Below are 27,269 nucleotides of genomic sequence, written 5' to 3' on the forward strand. Positions count from 1 at the left end.
TTATACTAAACTATTATAGGAAATACTGTGAAAATGTACTTTTGCTAATACTAATTATTTAATTAATTAATTGCTATTTACTTGACAAATATTAAAAAAAAAAAAATTCACAGAAGGGCTAATAATTTTACCCTCAACTGTATATATTTATGAAAACAAGACAATAACTTGTCTAAAAAAATAAAAATAAATAAAATTATATATATATATATATATATATATATATATATATATATATATATATATATATATATATATATATATAAAAATCTTAAATTAAGAAGCATTTTTATTAAGCATATATATATATATATATATATATATATATATATATATATATATATATATATATATATATAAAATCTTAAATTAAGAAGCATTTTTATTAAGCATATATATATATATTTGACTGGAAACAAGACAAAAACAGTGTTTTGCATTGAACCTTTTCCACATTTTCTATGTTACAGCCTTATTCCAAAATAAATGTAGCTATTTCCTCAGCATTCTACACACAATACCCCATAATATTAATCTTCAATTAATCAATTAATGTTCAATTAATTTCTCGATTCTTTGATTTCAGGCCAAATCGCCCAGTCTTACTACTAGCGCAGCTTAACAAACATAAACAGCAAACATCATTCACAACAAAAACTGCACAAGCACAAGCTAATCATCAGACTGGCATATTTGTTTTATTATTCAATATCTTGTCTTTTCCAAACATGTACACAGAAGTTTCAAATGATAAAGTATATATACATACATGTTGGTGTACATACTGATATCCTCTAAAAAGTCAAGGGGCGTGGGGTCATGACTGCTGTGCGTTTAAAGAGACAGTAAGGTAGGATTCTGCTGGAAGTCCACACACATACACACACACAAAAAGGGAGATCTGCTAAACGGAAATAAAAAAAATGGATATAGAGCAGTGTTTCTCAACCACGTTCCACGAAGGATCGCCAGCACTGCATGTTCGTGTGTGTGTTCGTCACACCCAGGTCTTTCAGTCTCTGCTAACGAGCTGATGATCTGAATCAGGCGTGTTCGGTTGAGGAGACAAGGAGAATGTGGTGGTCCTCCAGGAACATGGTCGAGAAACACTGATATAGAGAATCTCCAGTGCACTTCAGTTAAGCATGTTGGGAGAAAAACGAATAACCGTGGGAGCTGCCTACATAGTGGAGACAAGAGACCGAGCTTAATAATATCACACTGTTCTATCCTTCTTAAAAGGGAGCGAGTGTGTGAAGGAAAACCGTGGAAGTTTTACACAGCAGCTCAATTTGTTTTGTGACATTTATCATGTAGGTTGGACAAACAGAAACCCTAGCCTGCAAGACAGATGCTGTGCGTGGAGTTTCTTTATTATACGTTGCTTTTCTTTTCCTCATGTGAACAGATGACACGTTAATATCTATACTACTACAGTATTAATGACCGTTCTCCCTCCCAACACTTCACTAAATGTAAAGGAAACGGTCCTGCGATGTATTCACGGGGCAAACGAAAGGTTCATGTAGAAACACAGATTTTGTAAAGTGTTGATCAGGGTTTTGATCCGCATGGTCGCAGGAGCTGTAATTCTACATGAGCGCTCTTATTTTGTGACGCTACACATATATATTTGTTGTTCTTTGGTACAATTTAGTTTTATTATCATCCGATTCAAACTGTGTAGCTTCACATGAACACCTAATGACCAAGGAGGGGGTATCAACCCAAGGATGACATCTATTCAAGGCAGGGGTGTCCAAACTCAGTCCTGGAGGGCCGGTGTCCTGCAAAGTATAGTTCCAACCCTAATCAGACACACCTGGGCTAGCTAATCAAGCTCTTACCAGGCTTTCTACACTCTCAAAAACAAAGGTACGCGAGCCGTCACTGCACATTTGTACTTAAAGGGTCCATATTGGTACCTCAAAAGTATATATTAGTACCTAAAGTATATATTAGTACCCTTTTAGGTACTAATATGTACCCTTGAGGTATTAATATGGACATTTTAGGTACAGATTTGTACCTTTTGAAAAGGTACCACCCCAGTGACAGCTCGTGTACCTTTATTTCTGAGAGTGTAGAAACATCCTTGCAGGACACCAGAGTTTGGACACCCCTGATTTAAGAGATAGCTCACCCAAAACTTCCAAAGCTCATCCGAGATGTAGGTGACTTTCTTCATTGAACATTAAAGATTCTAAGCTGAATCCGTGGTCTTTGGTGACTGATATAATGGCGGTGAATGGTGACCGGTTTACTACACTGCAAAAAATGCTTTTCTTACTTAGATTTTTTGTCTTGTTTCTAGTCCAAATATCTAAAAACTCTTAAATCAAGACGAATTTTTTAGACATGCAAAACATACTGCCTTGTTTTAAGATATAATATGCCAAAATTAGGTGAGTTTTTCCTTAAAACAAGCTAAATAATCTGCCAATGAGGAAAGCAAACAAATCTTATGTCAAAAGGAAAAACAAGATTCATTTGCTTATCCCATTGGCAGATTATTTTGCTTGTTTCAAGGAAAAACTGCCTTAATATTGGGATATTATTGCTGAAAACAAGACAATATATTTTGCTTGCCTAGAAAATGTTTCTTGATATAAGAATTTTTAAATATTTGGACTAGAAACAAAACAAAAAATCTAAGTAAGAAAAGCATTTTTTGCAGTGTAGATTAAAAATAAACACACATAAATGGGTACAAATCAATAACCGTGGCTCATGAAGACACAATGAGGTCTTGTGAGGCCAAACGATCACCCAGTATAAGAAATTAAACATTATTATACAGTATTATGATGAATTCTCAGGAATACAATCGGACTGCATTCACACATGCGCCGAGAACTGTTTGACCAGGATGTGGATTAAAGCTAATAATATTGTAAACAATGTTTAGTTTCTCACACTGAGCGATCGTTCGGCTTTATTAGACCTCATGAGGAGCCACGACTATTGATTTGTACTCATTTATATGTTCATTTTTAATGTAATAAACCGGTCACCATTCACTGCCATTATATCAATCACCGTCACATTCAGCTCAAAACCTCCTTTAAAGTTCTCCTGAAGACAAAACAGTCATCTAAGATGATCTGTGGGCGAGTAAAATAACAGGAACTGTTCATTTTTGGATGAACTATCGGTTTAATGCACAAATAACATTCCCATTTCTTCTTCAAATTAGAGTTTGTGTCTCGTTTCTAGTCCAAATATCTAAAAACTCTTACACTGAGAAGCATTTTCTAGACAAGCAATACATATGGTCTCGTTTTCAGAAATAGTATGCACACATTTGCTCCTTAAAGCAAGCACAATATTCTTATTTCAAAGCAAAAACAAGATCATTTAAGTTACACATTGGCAGATTTAGCCTGTTTTAAGGATAAAACACTTACTTTTGATGTATTATCTCTGAAAGCATGCCTATATTGTTTATTAGTCTAGAAAATGCTCCTTGATTTAGGAATTTTAAGATATTTGGAGTAGAAACGAGACATTTTTTGCAAAGGCATCATAAGTTTACTACTCAAACGATGCACTAATAAGGATGATGATATAGGAACTGTTTAAATGTTTGTGCGCAAGGAAGAAACCTTTTTTTTTGTTTGAAACGGCGATAAGAAGAAAGTGAGGATGGATTTGGAGGGATTGGCGTGGACTTCAGACCACAGCAGCTTCTGTGTGAGAAAACCTCTACATCATACCCATCTGCATCAGGGAGTTGGCGTATGCCATCGGTTTGACATTTGGATGAGGCTGTAGAGAAAAAGAGGAAGAAATCAGTTTATGGGCTGCATTTATTACAGCAACACATCGAGGACAACATATACACTTCATTGAACATGCGCATATAGACGTGATCTATAAACTATATCACTTTCCAAAACTTTTCCAGGCCTGAAAAATGACATGTTAAAATTTCATGACTTTTCCAGGTTTTTCATGGCCGATTGAATTAGGGCTGCAACTAACGATAATTTTATTTCATTGATTAATCTGTTGATTATTTTTTTGAATAATTGATGAATCGGGTTTTATTGAAAAAAGCTCATCCCTGAGCTGTTATAATAATAATAATAATTAATAATAATAATAATAATAATCTATGTAGCTTTGTTCTGTTTTCAATCCAAATATCGAAATATTTTTAAATCAAGACACATACTAGACACATGCAATAGCATAAGAAATGATGTCTTGCTTTCTGAAAAAGACCCACCTTCGAATTGAGTGATTATTTGCTGAAAACAAGTTAAATTATTTGTGAATTGGGTAAGAAAAATAATCTTAATGAGATATAATCTCAAACAGAAGTTTTACCGGTTCACATAAACGTGTAACCGTAAGTTCACACCGAAAGGTCGCTCTGGCCGCCCTGGCGACAACGCTGTCTGCCTTCAGCTCCGGCGGTGAGAGCGTCAAAACTCGATACATTGATCTCGTACTTAAAGGAGCCGTCGCAGCATATCAGTTACATTCCTGCATAAAACATGTTTCTAGCGTGAAAATGTTGCGCACTTCTTATCAAATTCATACAACAATGGAAGATCAAGTTGCATGTGGTGTGGCTTTGCTCTATTTATCCAATATGTGTCCATATGTCTGAAATATCCTGAAGCAGCAGTGCTGTTTTGTACTGTCACATCGTGTGAGATTCCCGATTTTTAAAGATAAATTTATATAACATTAATGAACATCAGTAACTCGCCAGTAACTTATTTGATGCATGTTCCTGTAAGAAAACATTGTAAATAATGGGAAATCCGGCGACCGCAATAATCAAACCCTTGGGAACAACTGTGGTCGGAACCAAAGTTCACAGGTCTGTGTTCTCTGAACTGCTATCAATCGATGGACGTCTTCATTCTGATTGCTTGCCGCCGAACCGCGTCATAGCTCATTACCATAAAGTTGACTTCATTTCAACTCTCCTCGACGCTCACGCTGGCGAAGACGCGCCGCGCTGCTCCTCGCCGCTTATCGACGCCTATCGCCGCCGGCTCTCATTGAAAATGAATGACTTCCGGCTACTTTGACGCTCTCGCCGCTTTCGGTGTGAATGTACGGTAAGTGATCATGATCTATAACGCGAGCTGGTCGTCCACATGTTTACTTGCGGCCGCATGTTTGCCTCATTCATAAAAAGCAGAACACGCAGGATTCAGCACGTAAATTCACCAGGTACTCCCCAAATACATGCAAGCAAGTGGCTGGTGAACTTAGAGAAGAGTAGATTCAACGTTATAGTTACTTTCACTATGTGTGATGTGTATCTGATTTGATTAAATCGGCAAATTATATTTGAATGGATTGTTAGACTTCCTTGCGTGTTTTACAAACTCTAAATGTTTTGTTTTACTAGTACTTGTGTGTATTAACATGTCTAAAACATAAATTCTTTTAGCTTAAAACGCTGCATAATTGTGATAATATGTCTTTCTCAGCGGAGTTAAGTTGGTTTTGTTTTAAAAAAAAATACAAAAAAAGAAGCACTTTTCCGACGGTCCCTTACTGAGAGCTCTGTTCAGCGTGAGCTCTCTCTGGCTCAGCACCAGACGCTAGAGCTGCACGATTCTAGCTAAAATAAGAATCGCGATTTTTTTTGCTTAAAATAAAGATCACGATATTCTCACGATTCTGTAGATGTAAAATAAAGGTATGGTAAAAACAAACATATGGCACAACATTGATAATAATATTATGTGTAGGTCTACTGGTTTCTATAAATAATTCTATTCTACTTACAATAATTCTGATGTTGAATTATTATGTTTGAGATATATGCTTGCAATCTGTCATATTAGACAAATTTATTCACTGGTAAAATCAGACATTTGCCATTATCAGATTATATTCAACAATATATAGGCTAGAGTAGTTAAACTGACATTGTAAACATTTATTTACAAGCACAACTGTGTGTTCACGATGAAAGAAAAATCATATCAAACGATTGCCATAATCATAACTCTAAAATGCGATATGATCATTTAAATGAAGTGCACACTTTCGGTTTCATTTTGACTGCTAAGCGAGTGCTTGTTAATACTTCACGCGCGGCTCCCAAACGATCACTCTGTGCCACAAACTGAATATTATTTACAACTGTATTACCTGTTACTCGCAACATATGCAGGTTCTGTTCACTAAAGTAGACGCGCGCGCGCACCCTCTCTTTGATAACAGCTCGGTCAGCAGCTCACGCCACGTGTGATTTCCCGATCGCAAAAACATCATATTAACATTTTTAGGTGAATTATTGTGTCAATGTCACTGAGCAACATCTGTGAAACAATGAAAAGACTCGTGCAGCCGCCTTTTCTTCTCTCCTGAACTCGAAAATATGATTGGCAGAATCGAAGAAATGCTGGATTAAGATCGCCTAGCGGGTTGAATCGAGATCGCGATCTTTTAACGATTAATTGTGCAGCTCAAGCTCAGTTTGATTTTCTCAGTTGCCGCTCTAAAGGTTAACAAGCTAACGCTAATTTGTCATACTTGTCAAGCTGGATAACAAGTAAAACATCAGCACCAGGGACTTTACGCTCCTCACCTCAAAACGAAACAAAAGTAGGACCCTGCTGTTGAACTCCCGTCCTCCTCATCCCCGTCTATGAGGCGACGAACGATGTATCAGTGCGCGAGAGAGACCGTGTTTACTCCGCTCCATGCTGAACTGAAGTGTTTTTTAATAATCAAACAGTCCAGCGTCGTGTGACACAACGAATCGATTATGAAATTTCTTGCCAGCGCTTTTAGTAATCGATTCTTATTGATTTAATCGATTCGTTGTTGCAGCCTAAGAATGAACTCCAGTTCGAAACTTCAGTTTCTGTACCTGAATACTGTTTGACTCTCCGGAAAACCCTAAAGCACTGTTTGTTTAACTTTTCCTTTGCTCTATTCTAATGATTTTTGCCTGTAATGTCTTTATTTTTTTATTCACCACCGCAGTCAATCTAGATTAATGATTTCTTTCAATCTGGTGGAACTGTATTCATATTGCAGAAACACAAAACATCACCATGCCAGACTTTTCCAGCATCATGCAGCCCTACTTTCAACCAGCAGAACAAAAAATAGCTTCTGAGGCAATCACCAATGGCACCTTCAAACGCCAATAATCTTTTAGCATCCCTTATTCGTAAGGATCTTTCTGTAACAGTGTGTGTGATGTAAATAACAAAAAATAATTCCACTGACCACAGCAGTAAACTGGTGAAACTCTGGCTTGAGGTCTGATCCCCTGAGATGAATGTACGCTCCTTTATTCCCCATCTGGTCACTAAGAGAGAACAGGGAACACACGCACAAAAGAAATGTCATACAGGAGGTTTCATCGTTTTTGCACATTTCACATTGCAGACGAATGCAAAAGCGAATGCGTGTTTAATAAAGCCACGTATAGATTATTACTTCTAAATAATCAGAAATGGCTTGGATTAGTCAATCAAGTGGAGATCTCAAGTGGAAAGACAGCTTAATCTGCCTGGGGAGGTTACTGCATTGTTTCCCCCACGTCGACTCTGTCCCCAGGCCACATTGCCCCATAATGTAATGTAATGTGTATTTATAATGCATTTTTTCATGTATAGCTATACTCTCAAAGCACTTCACCATCATGAGGGGGGGGGGGGTCTCTTCACACCACCACCAGTGTGCAGCATCCATTTGGATGATGTGATGGCAGCCACAGGACAACGGCGCCAGTGCGCTCACCACACACCAGCTATAGGTGGAGTGGAGAGACAGTGATAGAGCCAATTCGGTGGATGGGGAGGATTGAGAGGCCATGATGGGTAATGGCCAATGGAGAGAATTTGGCCAGGACACTGGGGTTACAACACTACTCTTTATGAGAAGTGCTGTGGGATTTTTAATGAACACAGAGAGTCAGGACCTCAGTTTAATGTCTCATCCGAAAGATGGCGCACACTGTCAGTATAGTGTCCCCTAGACCTGCAATCGGGCCATAAAAGTTACGCCCAACAGAACTGATTCGGCCCAAGCCCGACAAGTACATTTTGATTGACAGCTTTTTAAAGCCCGAACCCGTTTATAGCCTGACATTATTCAAATGTGCTCATGCACACAGCTCTTTTGCCTTTTTTCATGAATGAGTCATTTATACCTTTTTAACAATTTATTCATAACAAACGTAGGCTATGGGCCACTTGGAAGTTGGAACAAAGAAATAAAATAAGTCCTCTGTAACATCGAAACATCTCAGCTCTCTAGATAGGCCTGGGTACATATACTTAGACTTTAAATTGGCCAACACACCGATAAAAATAAATCTTTCTTAACCAATTAAATAAAATTAAATTATAAATGATGACGGGTGTTTGACAATAACGAAATTAAGATAAAGGCTCTGCAGGATTTGTTTCACCACTTCTCTTCACAATGGCATTAAGGCGACGATGAAGCTGAATAATAAAAGAATAATGCCAACATTAGCCTGTATACTCTGACTACATTATGATTTTATGGTTTAATTAATATTTAGTTATAATTTGTAAATCCTTTACTCAGCAAGATAAGGCTACGTGATTTTGTGGAGGAACATTATTGAATTCACTGTATGGCTTAAGCGCAGTCCTGCGCTCACTGAGCAGCACTGAGCACTCGTTCACTGCTGCTGCTACTGGCCGGGATGCACTAGCTAATTTAGCATGTTTTGGGTAGGATTGTTTGTTCATCTTCCACCAGCCAAGAACATTTCATTTTTCATGACAGCAGTTTCAATGTAGCAAGTGACTCCATCATCTTCCCTGTCAGCTTGCTGTACATTGCTGTTTAGTGCTCTACCGTAATACACAGTGTATGAGCGACCGCCGAAATACTTTGGCGGCTAGAATGACTGTTCTTATTGAACTAGCAGCTGGCATGAACACAGTCAAAATTAGCTCTTTTTGACTTCTCCGTTATCTTTTGTTCTTTGCAGGGATGGATTTTAATGTTGTAACACAAATAAATTACTTTCTCGCGCTAATCCAAATGCATCACAAGACGAATGATAGAAATTAAGCCCAGGCAAAAATCTTCAGCTCTAGTGTCCCCTTCACTATACTGGCGCCCCCTGCTGGCCACACTAACACCACTTCCATCAGCAACCTAACTTTCCCATGTGGTCTCCCATCCAGGTACTGACCATGCTCAGCCCTGCTTAGCTTCAGTGAGTGACTGCTCTTGGGCTGCAGGGTGACATGGCTGTGGCCATATTGAAGTTGCTGCATGTCTGCCGGATCCCGTTTTAGCTACTTGTACATTAAGGTAGCGTTCAGAAAAAACAAAACACCTGTGAAGAAACTCGACACAGGGTAATATAAAAACCTGCTGCCAGCTAGCGTTTCAGAAGTGTTATTGCAGAGCAACACAAACAGCATGCAGAAGTATAAATGCACGACTCGTCAGGTGCCGTGCGTCACACCGATCACTCGACGCAGAAACATAAATCAGCCTTTAGGGATAAAGTTGATGCGCAAAGTGAAAAGTGGAATTATTTCAAGCATGTCGCAAAACCTGTTGTGCAACTTGGGTGTTTATTAATAAATAAAAAGCAGTTCTGTTCATTGACGTTTCCTGTTTTGTTTTAATAAGCTGTAGGATGCTTGTCTATCGTGATAAATACCTTAGGTATCGTATCGAAGTCAAAATTTTGGTTTCGTGACAATACTTGCGCGCATGCATGCAAACACACAGCCACATAAGTGTGCATGCTTTTGTGTGTGTGGTTGTGTGGGTGTGTGTGTGTGTTTGCGTGTGAGACAGATAGAGAGATCATCATTTCCATCAACACAATCAAATAGCTGCCAAACAGCACAGACGACATTTCAAACAACTGCTTTCATTTAAAAATGTGATACAGCCAGATTTTTGGGTAAATTCTAGTTTGTCTGTTTCTCAATGCGTTTCCTTTATATACAGAGTAGTGATGCGTGGATGGCGGTTATATCCGCGGGCGCTGCGGATAACCCACAGGTCAGGCGAGGTCGGGAAATAATACACATTATGATTATTGCGGATGGGTCATGGCTGGATGAGATTAATTATGAATAATTTTTGCTTTGTATTTTTTTATACACATTCTGTAAAATACGAAAGTGTCTATAATGCATTTTTGCATCAGGCAAACGGGCCCTAATTTGCACGCTAATTAACAAAAATAAACAAAAAACAGATACAAGAGAAACTTAAAAAGGGAGGAAAGAAAAGTGGCTTGACATTTACAGTATTGCCAAAGCATTTTAGATATGTGTAAAGTATGTAATATATTAACATCATTAAATTAATCAAAAGAAGGTATTGATTCGCACTCAATTGCTTCGTACTGTTTTTATTTTTACTTTTTCTTACATTTTACGGGTGATAACAGACAGACAGTCTGTCTGTCTTTCTGTTATCACCCGTAAAATGTAAGAAAATGTAAAAATAAAAACAGTACGAAGCAATTGAGTGCAAATCATTACTTTCTTTTGATTAATAGCAACGATAAGATTAACGCACCAAACCAAAGAAGTACTTTGGTACTTTTTTAGAAGAACTAAAAAAACCGCAAGCGCGCAGGACAAACTTCAGTAACTCTGCATCATTAAATTAATAAAATATACAGCAACTGAGAAATAAACTTAATAATAAATGAAAAGAAAATAGACATTATTGCTTAACATTATAATAATTACTACAATAAAAAGTGTAGATAATTTAGTCGAATTAGTTGATTAGCCAATTCTAACAAATGATTTGCAGCCATTATAGATGTTGTTTTGTTCTCGAAGTATATACAGGGTTTCTGCACATATCATAATGTCAAATTTAAGACCTTTTTAAGACCTTTAAGTATTAAATTTAAGATCCTTTTAGCAATATCAAAAACACGCACACACAAAGAGAAACTGCAAAAAATAAATAAATAAATAAATCACAAAATTAGTGGTAAAATAAATGTATTCAAATTGAACAGTACTAAAGACAGGTTAGATGCACCATTAGACTACAGAAAAAAACAAACAAACATCTTAAGGTTGATTTATACTTTCGCCTGGCGCCACATTGCGCACCTCACGAAACAGATGAGGCTTTAGTACTTGACACGTTCGCCATTGAGAAATTCTTTTAAATGACAGGGGGCGGTCAAAAGAAACAGACAGTAAAATCAGACGGACAAACAGAGAAGTGGAAAATTTCCGGAAGTAGGTCATATCATTAATATCATTGAAGATTTTTAAACAAATTATTTTTATAATTTATTATAAAGATTTTTTTTTAACCATTCAAGATTTTTTTTTATCTGATTTTTAAAAAAATCTAAATGATGCATCACTTGCTTTTGTTCAGATCTCAGACAGTTAAAATATTTAAGGTTAAATATTAACGGCAACAGAACTTGTTTTTTTTATTATGGCAAGAACAAAAGCAAAAAAAGTACACTCACTAAAAATATAAAAAAATTCTATATTTTATTTTGATAGGTCATGGACCTGTGCAAAATATTTAAGACCTAGAACAGCGAAATTAAGACTTTTTAAGGCCTTAAATTTTGATTTTTAAATTTGAGAATTTTTAATTCAATTCAATTCAATTCAATTCAGCTTTATTTGTATAGCGCTTTTACAATGTAGATTGTGTCAAAGCAGCTTCACATAAATGGTCATAGTAACTGGAACAGTGTGGTCCAGGTTTTAGTGTTTAAGTTTTTAAGACCCCGCGGAAACCCTGTACATAGTAAAGTTTGACGGAGTAGAACGATTATTCATTTCATGTTTCTCCTGCGACTGTGTGCACGTAGTCAGCTGCAAAAAGGTGATCCAAATGCGCATACAAATAAAGTTAACTTTAGAAAACGAAAGTAAAACCTGAATCCTGGACATTTTAGGAGATTTCATATAAGAAACTACAGTCAGACACATTTTGGGTGAAAAGGACAGCATATGTGAGTGACAGATCGAGTAACAGTTATAGTATGGTGTGTGTGTGTGTGTGTGTGTGTGTGTTTATACATAAATATACATAGTCCAAATGTATATATTATATAAATATATCCTTTTATCTTGGATGTGATTACTTGTTTGACAACACAAACACTTATATAAGATATAACAGTACATCTATCTGTAAATATCACCATAGCTTTTCTATAACTGCACTTTATAACTTATCCCCGTCTCCTGCACTTGCTGCTATTGAAACTGCATTTCGTTGCATTGTACTTGTACATGTGTAATGACAATAAAGTTGAATCTAATCTAATCTAAAATGTAATCCTATACAATAATATGCAATTAAACATACAATATACTATACAATATGTAAATATACAATACATTACAGCAAAACAATGAGGAATATGGTGCAAAATTTCCAATAACTCAGACCAAAATCTGTCATTTCTGCTCCAAAAATAGGAAATCCTGCAGGGACGTGATAAGGAAAGGTTAGAGACAGAAAAGAGAGATCTTCATACCAGTAATTTGGCGCTGAAAACACGGTTATGCACTTCCCTGAGTGAGTGACCTCGTAGCCTTCGGCTTTGACCTCATGGCTGCGCACGATGTACTCCAGTTTGTTCTGCTCCAAGAATCGCTCTGTAACGTCGGGCCCGAACTGACAGCTCACGCCGCGCTTACTGATGGAGCGTCCGTTCTGCAAGACACCACGGTCAACAGCGAATCACAAGAATAACCCAAAGCTTTGAAGAGTTGGGAAAATGAACTGACCTGCAGCTGAGGATCTGACCACAGGAGATCACACATCGGACCTGCACAGGAAATTAAAAGTACATGCAGAGGTTAGCAGGTTACTGTAAGCAGGTTAACAGGTCACCTGTAAATTACATTATGCCTACATTACGCTCAGTAGACCCTTTTTATCCAAATTGACTTGCATGTAAATCTAGTTGTTGACATGTCAATGCATTAATTTCATATCCTCTGTTTTTGATAATACATTTTATAAACGTTAAACACGTTAAACTCCTGCGGTGTTGCTATCAGTGTGTGAAGAGTGGGAGAAAAGGCTTGCAATTACAATGCAACACAATGGGCAGCACATTGAACACATTTTATAAGTGGTCAGAAACTTGTAAATGGCTCATGAAAGAATAAAGTTACGTTAAAACCAAGCACACCATTGTTTTTCTTGTGATATTCCCAATGAGTTTGATGTGTCACATGACCCTCTTCCTATTGAAAAAACAAAAGGTTGGATCCAAGATGGCCGACTTCAAAATGGCCACAATGGTCACCACCCATCTTGAAAAGTTTGCCCCTTACGTACACTAATGTGCCACAAACAGGAAGTTAACATCAACCATTCCCATTTTATTAGGGTGTATCCATATAAATGGCCCACCCTGTAATACCTTACAAATAATGAGCTAGTTAGAAGTTTATTGAGCTAAAGTCTTAGTTAATAATTTGTTAATAACATGTATCGTGACCTTATAAAGTATGATCTTATTTTACATCCCTAGTCCTAGCCAGTGCCCAAACCTAAACCCAACTAATACCTCACTAATAATAAGCAGTTAATTAGTAATTTGTTGAAATGAAATTCTAAATTAATGGTTTGTTAATAACATGAATTGTACGTTAAACTAAAGTGTGACAGACTTTTTCTTTTACATGCTATAATCTATGATATTGTATACACATTTTTCTTTTAAAAATGTTTAAAAACACAACAGTTACTCTCCCTGGTAATTAATCACTTTTATAACGATGTAATTCAGTTATTAACTCAGTTACCATTCGTAACAAGCAACTTAACTAATTACAGGGTTCATACACATTTCAACCCAAAAAATTCCATGACTTTTCCAGGACTTGAACCAATTTTCATGACCTAATGTTTCATGTAACGTTTACGTATACGTGGTAAATCATAGTAAAAACAATAAATGTTTTAATTTATTAAAGCATATCATAAAACACGCAACAATCTCTTTAGTTTCATTTTATTTTCATATCTATGTAAAATAGATGATGCTTGCAAAGCACTAATGATGTAAGAGCATGTTTTTGGCCAAGAAAAGAAGTAAAAACATCTAACCTCCATTCCAGTTTACAGATATTTATCATACTAATTTAAGACAATGTTAATAGTTTGTTACTTCTATTGTAAAGCCGCGATCACACTGCACTTTTCGCTCCATAGACTTCTATTCATAGGCATGCGAACGTGTCAGACCAGAAACACAAGCACATGCGACAAGTTTCGCATTTCACTGCATTCGAAAGTTCAAGCTTGGTGAATTCTTACCTGCAAAATCGCATCACGTCGTTGCGTTAGACCAATAGAAGATTTGAGCAATCGCTCACTTTTATTAACATCTAATCATATTGTTTATCACCACCCCATTTCACAGCGCCATACGACAGAATTTCGCAAGCACAAGCTCTAGTGTGACCGCAGCTTAAGTCGCTTTAGACAAAAACGTCTGTTAAATGACTAATATAAATGCAATTTCCAAAACTTTTCCAAAACCTTGTGGGTTTTTCTGTTTTTCCAAAACTTCATGACTTTTTCAGGTTTTCCATGACCGTATGAACCCTGTAAATACTTCTTTAAGTACATTTACATTTTAATAACATTCACTCTGAGAGCTATTCACTTCTAAACACATCTCATTTCTTCCAGATTAGTTAGTAACAGCGCTTTTATTTTTAAGTGTCGGCATGAATAATAATATGCAGTGATAATATCCTTTCTTACCAGAATCTGGCGGCTGCCTGTTCCTGTCTATCTTTCTAATGTCATCTAAGGTCACACCGTCCTCACTAAACAGTCCACCGTGCATCACCTGAAACACAATTCAAGTCCATTAACACTCAAAATGCATTTCAAATCCTTAGTGATGTCTACACACCTAAATACGGAGAACCGGAAAGGACGTAGTGGAGGAGAAAAAAATTGGCTGTGTGAAAAAAATTATAATAATAGGCAGGAGAAAAAAATGGGTGAAAGAAAAAAATGGGTGGGAGGAAATTATATATTTCTAAGTTTTTGCGTTCTCTCGCAAAAACGTTTTGCATTCCCTCGCAAAGATGTTTTGCATACCCTCGCAAAGATGTTTTGCATACCCTCGCAAAGATGTTTTGCGTTCCCTCGCAAAGATGTTTTGCGTTCCCTCGCAAAGATGTTTTTGCATTCCCTCAAAAAAGATGTTTTGCGTTCCCTTGCAAAGATGTTTTGCGTTCCCTCGCAAAGATGTTTTGCATTCCCTCGCAAAGTTTTGCGTTCCCTTGCAAAAATGTTTTGCATTCTCTCGCAAAAATTTTTTGCATTCCCTCACAAAGATGTTTTGCGTTCCCTCGCAAAGATGTTTTGCATTCCCTCGCAAAGATGTTTTGCATTCCCTCGCAAAGATGCTTTGCGTTCCCTCGCAAAAAATGTTTTGCATTCCCTCGCAAAGATGTTTTGCGTTCCCTTGCAAAGTTTTGCATTCCCTCACAAAGACGTTTTGCATTCCCTCGCAAAGATGTTTTGCATTCTCTCATAAAGATGTTTTGCGTTCCCTCGCAAAGATGTTTTTGCATTCCCTCGCAAAGATGTTTTGCGTTCCCTCGCAAAGTTTTGCGTTCACTTGCAAAGATGTTTTGCATTGCCTCACAAAGTTTTGCGTTCCCTCGCAAAAATGTTTTGCATTCCCTCGCAAAGATGTTTTGCGTTCCCTCGCAAAGATGTTTTGCGTTCCCTCGCAAAAAATGTTTTGCATTCCATCTCAAAGATGTTTTGCATTCCCTCGCAAAGATGTTTTGCATTCCCTCGCAAAGATGTTTTGTATTCCCTCGCAAAGTTTTGTGTTCCCTCGCAAAGATGTTTTGCATTCCCTCGCAAAGATGTTTTGCGTTCCCTCGCAAAGATGTTTTGCGTTCCCTCGCAAAAAATGTTTTGCATTCCATCTCAAAGATGTTTTGCATTCCCTCGCAAAGATGTTTTGTATTCCCTCGCAAAGTTTTGCGTTCCCTCGCAAAGATATTTTGCATTACCTCGCAAAGATGTTTTGCATTCCCTCGCAAAGATGTTTTGCGTTCCCTTGCAAAGTTTTGCATTCCCTCACAAAGACGTTTTGCATTCCCTTGCAAAGATGTTTTGCATTCCCTCGTAAAGTTTTGCGTTCCCTCGCAAAAATGTTTTGCGTTCCCTCGCAAAAATGTTTTGCGTTCCCTCGCAAAAATGTTTTGCATTCTCTCGCAAAAATGTTTTGCATTCCCTCGCAAAGATTTTTGCGTTCCCTCGCAAAGATGTTTTGCGTTCCCTCGCAAAGATGTTTTGCATTCCCTCGCAAAGATGTTTAGCGTTCCCTCGCAAAAATGTTTTGCATTCTCTCGCAAAAATGTTTTGCATTCCCTCGCAAAGATTTTTGCGTTCCCTCGCAAAGATGTTTTGCATTCCCTCGCAAAGATGTTTTGCATTCCCTCGCAAAGATGTTTAGCGTTCCCTCGCAAAAATGTTTTGCATTCCCTCGCAAAGATGTTTTGCGTTCCCTCGGGAAGATGTTTTGCGTTCCCTCGCAAAGATGTTATGCATTCCCTCGCAAAGATGTTTTGCGTTCCCTCACAAAGATGTTTTGCGTTCCCTCACAAAGATGTTTTGCATCCCCTCGCAAAGAAGTTTTGCGTTCCCTCGCAAAGATGTTTTGCATTCCTTTGCAAAGTTTTGCGTTCCCTCGCAAAGATGTTTTGTTTTTCAAATTCTATGAATTTAGACATACTTCTCGGCTCGCATACTGATTTTAGCGTACTATATAGTATGGAAGTATGCGGTTTCGGACGCAGCCTCTGTTCCTGGAGGGCCGCAGCTCTGCACAGTTTAGTTCCAACCCTAATCAAACACACCTGATCAAACTAATAAAGCCCTTCAGGCTTCTTTAAAACCTACAGGTAAGTGTGTTGAAGCATTGTTGGAACTAAACTGTGCAGAGCTGCGGCCCTCCAGGAATGGAGTTTGACACCTGTGCTATACATTTCCAATGGGATGACTGTGCTTTATTCTTACCAGTACTTTGTCATTGATGCACTGCGCAAGAGGAAGCCACTGGAAGACTTCACTGAACAGCTTGAACATCTGGGAGGAGTACTTCGCTTTTACCTCACCCTCGAAGCCATACATCTGGTTCATGTTATCAGTTTCATGGTTACCTTGACAAGAAAACACACATTTTTAAGTAATCCATTGATCATTCACGCACAAATGTTTGTAATGTTGCGAGCGCTCACCTCTTAGCAGGTGGAAGTGTTCTGGATAGAGCAGCTTGAAGCCAAAAAGCGTAAGAATGACCTCGACAGAAAAAGATCCGCGGTCCACAAAGTCTCCGTTGAACAGCTGAGATCTTAAAATCAAGGCTAGTTTACTGAATTATAGTTAGAAAAACAAATAAACAAGTTTAGCTTGGGGTTTAAAAAAAGCTTCAAGTCCCCCGAGGCCATGCTGTCGCTATTGGTTAACAGTGGTTTAAGCATGACACGTTCTTTTACATGATTTGGGACTGTCCAGGGCTTGGTTATTTTTGGAATATGGTTAAACAAGATTTGTCTTTTTTAGGGCTGCAACAACGAATTGAAAAAATCGATTACTAAAAGTGTTGACAACGAATTTCATAATCAGTTTGTTGTGTCACACGACACTGGGACAGTTGATTATTAAAAAACACTTTAACAAGTTAAAATCCGCTGTTATTTTATGATTTCCGCCTGGATTTTGCCTACCCAAATTTAAAAGCTTACTAAATCCACATGCAGAGGTGTAAATGCAGAAATGTGGTATCATTTAAAAAAAAAACTTTGAATTTTCATAAAACACTATTGAAAGTGTTTAAAATATCTGTATATGTTGTCTGTGTTATAATAAACACCTAAAATAAGAAGCGCTTTTGTATTTTTTTTTATAAACTCAAATGTGAAAGTGTGCCTTTTAGGTTGTGTGTGGTCTAGCGTGCTGTAATTAATGTCGGTGGTTCCTGCACATGTCTGTAATCATAGGAAAAAGGAAAATGTCTCCACCATAATCTATGCGAAAGTTATTGTATTCCAACTGATGAGAGGCGCTGTACAAGCCACAGAGAGCGATCATTGTGTTCATATTTCACTATTCTTTTGTTTGATCAAACATAATTCACTTTGTTTGGACCAAATCAGACTTATACTGTAAAAGGATTACTTATCACCTCAAAAACAGAGGAGAAATCAAAAGGGTTTTAGACTCTCCATGTTTGATTTTTTAAATATACACGATTATCCTATCGAACTGTTGTATAAACACAGTATCACATGAGTAGCAGTTTGATATGGCTGTACATCGTCAGTGGTGGGACACTAAGGCACTCGGCCTGCGGCCTCTTGCCAACTCACGCCTCCCACCAGTGCTGATATACTGCCATGTGGCACTGCTACTCGTGTGATATTGCTCATATACATGCATACACACATATTTAAAAACAATCTTTTATATTTGGGTCTTTGCCCAGCATTAATATTGATATTTAATTGGGAGGTACTGCTGACATGTTGTTTTACTCTACGTCTGTTAATCAATTTGCACACAATCTCACTCCCTCACACATAATATACAATGGTCCAAAAGTGAAAGTGAAAGGATACATAGGGATTAGTTGGAGATGGTAAGCTGTTCAGCTCAAAAATATTTAGAAGATCATAGTACTGGCCATGTGTATCGCCACAAATAGTGATTTTCTCTGACTAAACAGCAAGAAAAATAAGAAGTAAGACATTAATAACATTCATTTGAAATCAAAGTAAACTACATCAACAATGCAAAATAGATTTTCCTTGTAAAACGGACATCCTCTTACCTCTTTTAATGTAATCTCAACAAGACTAGGAAGTTTGGTTAAAACTTCTTTAACTTGAACCAGTATCTGCAAAACAAAAAAAAATGATTGATGAATGCTTTAAAGCAGTGGTTCTCAAATTTTTTTCACCAAGTACCACCTCAGAAAAAAAAAAATTGGTTCTCCAAGTACCATCATAATGACCAGTATTGAAATAAAGTAGCGTAGTTGGCCAAATTAAGCAGCTACAGCACTGCACAGTTCAAAACGAGGCAGAGTCATATTCATATTTCTAGAAGTTTTGATACATTTTGAAATATATGTTGCATGTACATATGGCATATTTGTAAAACTTCTTGAAATCTAAAAATTAACTTGTATGTAGATTGCTAGGGAACCCATTGTTCTCAGAGGATGTCAAGCCGACAACACTGCTGCACTCTGAAACAAGTTTTATTTATGGAGAAAATTAAAAAGCACTGCAGTGTTTGGGTGTTCTGTGTTTGTCTGAGATAATTAGTCTACCAAAATTATATTCCATACAAAATATGATGCTGATAGGTCGGTTCTTGTCCCGTGACTCGCGGTGCGGCACTCTGAAAAGTTAAGATGTTTTCAACTAGGGACGCCTGGAATACACAAGCGCGTCGTGCTGCTTGCGCCTTAGTTACGCACTTAGTTCTGCACCAATTGGATTAATTTTTAGCAGCTGATGACGCGATGCACTAAAGTAAACATTTTAAGCACAACGCTTTGATCGTAGGCCTTAGAAAGCAGCCAATGCTGTTGGTGAGCATCGGTGTTATCGTACGCAACAAATAATTAATACTGTATTAATTTTTTCTTTCATTACTCTGCGATTCCTTCGTGTACCACTAGAAGTAAGCCCGAGTACCACTAGAGGTACAATTACCACAGTTTGAGAACCACTGCTTTAGATAATTATTTGTTAATTCAGTGAATTGTGACCTAGACTAAAGTGTTACTGCTAACTTTTAAACTAAGTTTAAAAATAGTACTGGTTCATTACAAAACCGTGGCAATGCAGATTAATAGAAAACCAATAAATTACAATGACGTAATAAAATAATGAGTGTTGAATGGATATTGTAATGTACGTCAGCATTTGAGGAGCACATACCTGGTAAGCACACTTTCTGTGCAGTTTCTTTTGGTCTTTGAACCAATCCATCAAGTCTTCCATGAACTTCAGCGTAACCTTCCCATCTTCAAGTTTAGGTCCCGCATAGTCGTCCTCAATTGCTGTTGAGAGACAAAGAAAAAAAAAAACTTGTACTGGGATTCCCTAGTATATACAATTGAAGTCAGAACTATTATAATTAGAGATGTGTTGACAAAAATCTGCTCTAAGTTAAACAGAAATTGGGAGAAAAAAATATACAGGAGGTCTAATAATTCTGACTTGCAATTTATTCTGAAGTATAATCTAAAGGTTTAACTAGGTTAATTAGGCAAGGTATGGTAATTAGGCAAGTCATTGTATAACTGTAGTTTGTTCCGTAGCTTTTATTGCTTTAAGGGTCTAACAATTTTGTCCTTAAAATGGTGTTTTAAAAAATAAAAACTGCTTTTGTTCTAGCCGAAATAAAACAAGTAAGACTTTCTCCAGTAGAAAAAATATTATCAGACATGATGTGAAAATTTCCTTGCTCTGTTAAACATTATTTGAGAAATATTTTAAAAATTATTTAATTCATTTAATGGAATGTAAAATTCTGTAGTTATTTTAATTCATCATGTCAACTGACAACTTTATTGGAAAAATGGCAGCAATGTTTACCAGAAATGTTTAATATTTTAAATAAACAGTAGCGCACTTTTAGTCTTTCTTTGGTGCTGTTAAATCCACCACATCAAACATGAAGCTCTTTTATGACATGGTAGTACATCACACTGTAAATCGCAATTTTTGATCATATAAATCGTAATTATATGTACTACTACAGTATGTTGTGTAAAATGTACCCAAAACACTGTGAAACCAGTGTTACCAAAATGAAAAGCCTGTGTTAAGGACTTACTCATGTTCTCGATGTCTAAGGAGTCGACTACTGATCGTTTGAGCTCGTCGCTGGCGATGGCCCGTTCAAAGGCCTTCTGCTTGACAATCTTATTACATTCCTGGTACTTCATCTTGGCATCTTTGTCATTGGGCCGAACTCTAACCACCTGTTAGAAAAATGACAACAGCGCAAAGGAAAGAAAGAAAGTTAAGGTCAAAGATACTCAATGCGGAAATCCTGTATCCACTGATTTCTATAGTAGGAAAAACAAATACTATGTAGGACTGGGCGATTCTTGAAAAAATAATTGATATTCAGATAACCGATAATCAATCTAATTTCACCAAGTCAATTTTTTCAGTTACTTTCCTTACAGCATGTGGAGTCATAGCCACTGTTAATGCGGATTTATACTTCTGTGATGAACGCACAGGTGTGGTCCAGTGCTGTCTTCGCACAGTCGCATACCTGCGCACCTCTCAAAGCAATTAACTACACATTGCACGTTTGCACTACATCGAAGATGGATGAAATCTGTGCCAGAAAAGCCTCGAGACTGCACATTTTCCATTACAATATAATTATTATTTGAATTAAATATTTGTTTACAGAAGATTCAATAAATGCACTGTTAAAATATTATTTACAGGATATACAAGAGGTATTTTATTAAGGAGATACGGCAAACAGAACTTAGAACCTGTAATTTTAATAAAAAATAAACATCAAGGAAGAACCATCTGAAAAAAGAAAAGTATTGAATATAAAAAATGATCTTTGCTGCTGTTGCTGATAATCCTAAATATAGAAATCTAACATCTTGCACAACGTTATCATATTTATTTTCAATTAACGATTCAACAATTCCCACAGAAAACTTTGTTTTATTATAGGTGGATCATTTTTGAAAACGTACTCGGTGACATGATTTTGATGGTTGTTTGTCGCCACCTGTTGGTTAAATAATGTTATTGCTAAAACATTCACTAGCGCCAAGTTCCATTAAAGGGCACATAGTTTACCCCTTTTTATGATTTAATATTAATATTATGGTTCTTCTGAGTGTGTCAGTTTAGGTTGAGTTCAACACACAGTTCAGATGTTTTTATTATAATATGTTAAGTGTCATGTTGGGGGCGTTTACACAGCTCGCTGTTTTAGGGGCGTGTTGCTTCACATGAAAATTAGTTTCGGCTTCGCACCCAACGAAACAAGGGGGCGGAGCCAGAGCTCATCCGCTCTGTGTTTGCAACAGACAGAGAGAAGCTAAGCTACATGAGAGGATCACCATTCAGCCGTACATGTACGACTCGGACTCTGAAAACCGCTCCAATTGGTCCACCGTTTTTATGTTGTCAAATTGAAACAAAAGGACTGTGTGTGTTCATATCACCCCACTATGACGGTCTATGCACTAAACATACACACGTCTGTCCAAACTCTTTCAAATGTAGATTTTTCACCATACGTGCCCTTTAAATGGTGATTTTAATCTTTACCATAAACATCCGTGTTTATATCTAAACTAAAACCTGGTACTTCTGTGTTATTTAATTGTTTGTCACTCACTGAAAAAGTGTAAAACTGAATCTCTCTCATTTAAACACAGATTTAAATGCATCGCTTCAAAGGATTAATGAACACATACAAATCATTATCATTTATCCTTCATGTTGCGCGGGATTGAACTTAGATACTGATCTTTTAATGTTTAATCATGCAGCTTTACACTGAATGCATTAATGCATTAAAACACCTTTAATTAAACGCCTACAAACCTATTAAGGTAGGTCCCAACACAACATTTTTTTCCGTCATCATTATATTTCACAGGAAAGCCTAAAAGCTTTCATACACGTAATTTAAACAACACGAGAGGAGATCTCTCTGCAATTGTTATAAATGCTGGATTAACCTATGAATTCACAAGAAGTTATTAATCCGCGGGTCACACGTGTTTCAAACTGTGGGTTATAATATGATACACCCCTACTGATGACCGTTACATACATCATAACAGTCTTGTCTAGTGAAAACAGTCCATGTAACTTCAGGAGAGTCTTACCGTTTCATAATCTTTGAGTGCTGCTTTAAACTTCCCCAGGGCCATGTTGGAGGTGGCTCGCCGATAGTAGCCCTTAAGGTAGTTCTTGTCCAGCTCCAGGGCTCGGGTGGCATCGGCCAGCGCATAGCCATAGCACTCGGTGCGCAGATACGACAGACTCCGGTTACTGTAGTATATGGGATTGGTTGGGTTGAGATCCAGTGCTTCTGTGTAATACTTGATGGCGTTCTCATAGTCTTTATCTGCAATAACAATATTAAATAGAAGAATTATCGGAATATAGTAGATAAATCAATGGACAAGACATTCTTCGGAGTACTTATTTTAACTTAAGTGAGCCTGCCATCCCAAACAGGACTCAAAACAAGATTCAAAAATGAAAACTTCCTGTTCATTTACTCGCCCACAGGTCATCCACTTCTTCAGTAGAACATTTGAGCAGGATACGTGGTCTTTTGTGATTGATATAATGGCAGTGAACGGTGCAAGCTTTTGAGATTCAAAAATAAACGCATACAGACGAGTTCAAACCAATAGTCATGATGCCACACTGAGCTCTTGTGAAGCAAAATGATCGCTCGGTTTAAGAAATTACACATTGTTTACAATGTTATTAGCTTTAATCCACAGCCTGGTCAAACAGTTCTCGGCACATGTGTGAATGTAGTCCTGTCTCTATAAAGGGTCACAAAACACCAACCCTGCTGAAAAATCCAGCTTAAACCAGCCTAGAATGGCTGTCTGGTTTTAGCTGGTCAACCATCCTGCTTTTAGATGGGTTTTGGCCATTTCCAGGCTGGTTTCCACCCATTTTCAGCCTGGTTTTAGAGGGGTTTTGGCCATTTCCAGCCTGGTCAAGCTGGAAAATGACCAGCTAAAACCAACTTGACCAGCCTGGTTTAAGCTGGACGTAGCTGGTTTTGGCTGGGCTAGGCTAGGCCATTTGGCTAGGAAATGGCCAAAACCCATCTAAAACCAGGCTGGTCGATCAGCTAAAACCAGCCAACCAGCCTAAGCTGGATTAAACTGGATTATTCAGCTGGAAAAAACACATGTTTTGAGCTGTTGACAGTCGTATATGTGTCCCACACTGCTAAAAACACTATTAGGACACCTATATTCAGCTAAAAAGTGAAAATTGGTTGTTTTTGCATTATTTCACGCAAATTCACACTTCCGGTTTGAAATGAATTTTTGAAGCTGCGTCACGGCCATGAGATTTTAGCGTGTATTACAGCGTGTAGAGTGGACGTCTGTACCAGGGAGTGCCTTATTACGTCTCTGAGTGTGCTGCATTTATTCTTGAGTAAGACTTGGTTGAAACCAATCAGCGCGCTCTAATGTGTATGCGGTGCAACTTCATTAATATGCATAATAGCTTCCAAGACTGTTTGTACCTGAAACAGTGTTCAGACGGCAGAGAAACGCCGCGTTGTTTTGGCAAAAGAGGACGGAAAAGAATAAAAATTGTTTGGAGATACGGGTCGTTAGTGTTGCTTTTATAATGTGATTATGTGTGGATTACTGCACACGACGCGCGGCTGAATTACGTTTGTACTAAAATTTTTTTATTCGAGAGCTTTTCTCATCTGGAAATTGTGAAAACTGGATTTGCTGCTCGTCTCCTTTTAATAAAGACGCGGTTCCAGTATGTGTTGTCTCTACAGATTTGGTAAGTGTGTACAATCAGTGCCCTTTCTTTGTTCATTCAGATGGCAAAGTTATAGTTCGTATCTTCAGCAGCACTCTTTCAGTGTTAATACAGACCTTAGTCAAAATGATTTCTAAGTTACTTAGTTTACGTTAATATCACTACAATATTATGGACTGAAAGATCTGCTGTAAATGCTGCTCTCAGAGTGTAAACATGACCACTGCAATCAAACTATTACCGACCGCCGTGTTTAATTTTCGCCGCATTTTGAGACAGGATAGTCTACACAACACAGCTTTCTGACCTACCGACTGCATCTGAGCTACCGAGAAATGCAGAGTTTTTTTTTTCTCTTATACGACGTGCGGTATCAAACATTCTACAGTCATTAAACACAGTCAAGTGTGTTCGTTTTGTCTCGGTTAAAATCAGCGCGTGCCCAAAAGGAAACTCCCATTTTTTTTAAAAACCTTCCCCTTTTCCCTCCCACCTAAACAGAGCTGGACACACCCACTTTCCTGACTTTTTCCAAACTAGAGGTGTAAACACCCTGCTAGAAATTCTATAAACTAGAAATTCCAAGTTCAGTCAAAGCAGGGTGAATCAGCTTTCAGCAACTACGCCCCCTGCTGCTGGAATCAGCGTCCAGAAATGATCAGATATGCTCCAACATTAGGCACATTCAAATCAAGACTGAAACACATCTGTTTAGATGCGCCTTGACTGAATGAGCACTGTGCTGTCCGACAGATTGCGCTACTATGTCTTTATCTTCTTTTTCATTCATATAAAACCTGTTTTTAATACTATTTGTCTTTATTTTTTTCTTATATACACGTCTTTTATTCCTGTTTATGTAAAGCACTTTGAATTGCCACTGTGTATGAAATGTGCTATATAAATAAACTTGCCTTGCCTTTTCAAATGCAACACATATCATTGATAAAGTTGCTTTTATATTCGCACATTCAGACTTTCTCCTTAATAATATAATTTTAGAAAAGTAATGTTTACAAATTCTAAATAGTGAAATCATATTAGCAGCCAATGAATATCAAAGTACAACATTATTCACAGTCAATTAAATAGTGCTAATGTCTTTTTCAAGTCATATTTACATGCGATATTAGACCCTATATTCAAATTAGCGTATTAAATAAAACAGGGAACGTTGAATGAAGAAATGTGCGAATATAAAACCAACTTTACCTCAACACAAACACCCCACAGTTTAACTCGTGTTAAGTATTTTTCAGAAATGACCATAGGATAAGCACAAGTATCAAAATAACTACCTGTCAAAACAGCAGGATGATAATTTCCCGATATAAAATGAATGAAAAGCAGACAGAAACCGAAAATAAACTATGTATTCAGCGAAAACACGTGATCACCTTGCTCTTGTGAGGGTATTAAAGTCTTAATACTGTGGTAATGACAGCCAACCAACATTCATACACCTGACAGAACAGCAGCTCTCTAAGTACGTGTGTTACGTCATCTCCCACGTCATCGTCGAGTTTATTTATCATAAGTATGAATTACGAGCAGAAAAGTCTATGGTGGTGTGTGTCTCTGATTCATCATGTGTGTGCTTGTCTCACACACGCTGCCCTTTTATTGATCTCACCAGTCATCATCAAACCGCAAACTCACGCAACACGGCCCTATACAGTCGACATCAGTACAGTCTCTTATCTGCAGCGGGTATTTGGCATGATTGTACCTTTAAAGTAGTCATTAGCCTTCTCCTTGAGTTTCTCTGCACTGGCATTCCGCTCTTCTTCCGCCATCTTCTCGCTGCCGTGTTCCGTCATGCTGCCGCGTGCGCGCGAAGAGCTGTCGCAAACACTTACGGGAAGGTACGTCTAGAACAGTCTAGACCCCAGAATAAAAATAAATTAATTAATAGATAAAAATAAACAAACGTTCAGAAGTAAACATTTTAACACACTAATAACCGCTCCATTAAAATCTGTATTCAAATAATTGGATCGTAAAATAGTTATAATAAATTAAATAATTTAATAAATAATAATTAATAAAATATTAATAATATAATAGGAACGTATAATAACTTAAATTGTAGCCTATTTTTATTTTAAAAATAATTTTTGTCAAAAATGACATAAACACTATTTTGAGTGATGTAAACAATAACAATTGCCCACAGTGTATTTCCTGTTTTACATTTTTCATTACTGAAAAAAAGCTAAAACCAGCCTAAGCTAGCTTTAGCTGGTCGACCAGGCTGGTTTTAGAGGGGTTTTGGCCATTTCCAGACTGGTTTCCAACCATTTCCAGCCTGGTCCTAGTTGGTCAGGCTGGCAGATGACCAGCTACAACCAGCCTGACCAGCCTATCCAGGCTGGGAGCCCAGCCAAAGCTATGTCCAGTTTAAACCAGGCTGGTCGAGGTGGTTTTAGCTGGTCATTGTCCAGCCTGACCAGCTAAGACCAGGCTTAAAAATGGAAATCAGCCTGAAGTGGCCAAAACCCCTCTAAAACCAGGCTGGTCGACCAGCTAAAACCAACCAACCAGCTTAGGCTGGTTTAAACTGGTTTTTAGCCTCTGAGAATCCAAAAGTGTCCACATATTGATACGTAATGTTATGCTTGCTGTTTTAAAGTTTTAAATTATGATATAGTTTGAAAACAAGCAGGAAATCTTCATGGACTAATAACATGAACACAATACTGGCCACTTTATTAGGTACCTTAT

The 27,269-nt window shown here is 37.5% G+C and overlaps 2 protein-coding genes across 3 annotated transcripts in view; both read right to left on the reverse strand.

Moving 5' to 3' along the window:
- The window catches only part of amotl1 (angiomotin like 1), a 314,310-nt gene that overhangs the window by 197,342 nt on the left and 89,699 nt on the right, over positions 1 to 27,269 (reverse strand). The window lies entirely within an intron of this gene.
- On the reverse strand, positions 675 to 26,368 carry ppp5c (protein phosphatase 5, catalytic subunit). Of its 2 annotated transcripts, XR_015508593.1 has the most exons (14): positions 26,275 to 26,368; positions 22,895 to 23,136; positions 20,848 to 20,995; positions 19,947 to 20,068; positions 18,827 to 18,892; positions 18,615 to 18,713; positions 17,235 to 17,340; positions 17,014 to 17,156; positions 14,728 to 14,815; positions 12,732 to 12,772; positions 12,479 to 12,657; positions 7,216 to 7,297; positions 3,150 to 3,768; positions 677 to 1,764 (listed from the first exon to the last, which is right to left on the reverse strand). XR_015508593.1 is itself a non-coding variant. In NM_001014350.3 (13 exons), exons 1-13 carry the CDS (start codon positions 26,339 to 26,341, stop codon positions 3,706 to 3,708), a joined length of 1,446 nt encoding a protein of 481 aa, NP_001014372.3. In that variant the 5' UTR covers positions 26,342 to 26,357; the 3' UTR covers positions 675 to 3,705. The 2 variants fall into 2 exon arrangements, 1 of the variants encoding a protein (NP_001014372.3); NM_001014350.3 differs by having other exon boundaries at positions 675 to 3,768; positions 26,275 to 26,357.

This window comes from Danio rerio, chromosome 15, assembly GCF_052040795.2.
Source record: "Danio rerio strain M-AB ecotype USA chromosome 15, GRCz13ab, whole genome shotgun sequence".
Lineage (NCBI taxonomy): Eukaryota > Metazoa > Chordata > Actinopteri > Cypriniformes > Danionidae > Danio > Danio rerio.

Coding starts and splice junctions, on each gene's coding strand:
- ppp5c (NM_001014350.3), bottom strand. CDS start 26,341: ATGGCGGAAGAAGAGCGGAATGCCAGTGCAGAGAAACTCAAGGAGAAG. Junction 18,893..19,946: donor ACAGAAAGTGTGCTTACCAG/GTATGTGCTCCT, acceptor TTTGTTTTGCAG/ATACTGGTTCAAGTTAAAGA. Junction 14,816..17,013: donor GCATCAATGACAAAGTACTG/GTAAGAATAAAG, acceptor ATTGTGTTTCAG/GTGATGCACGGTGGACTGTT.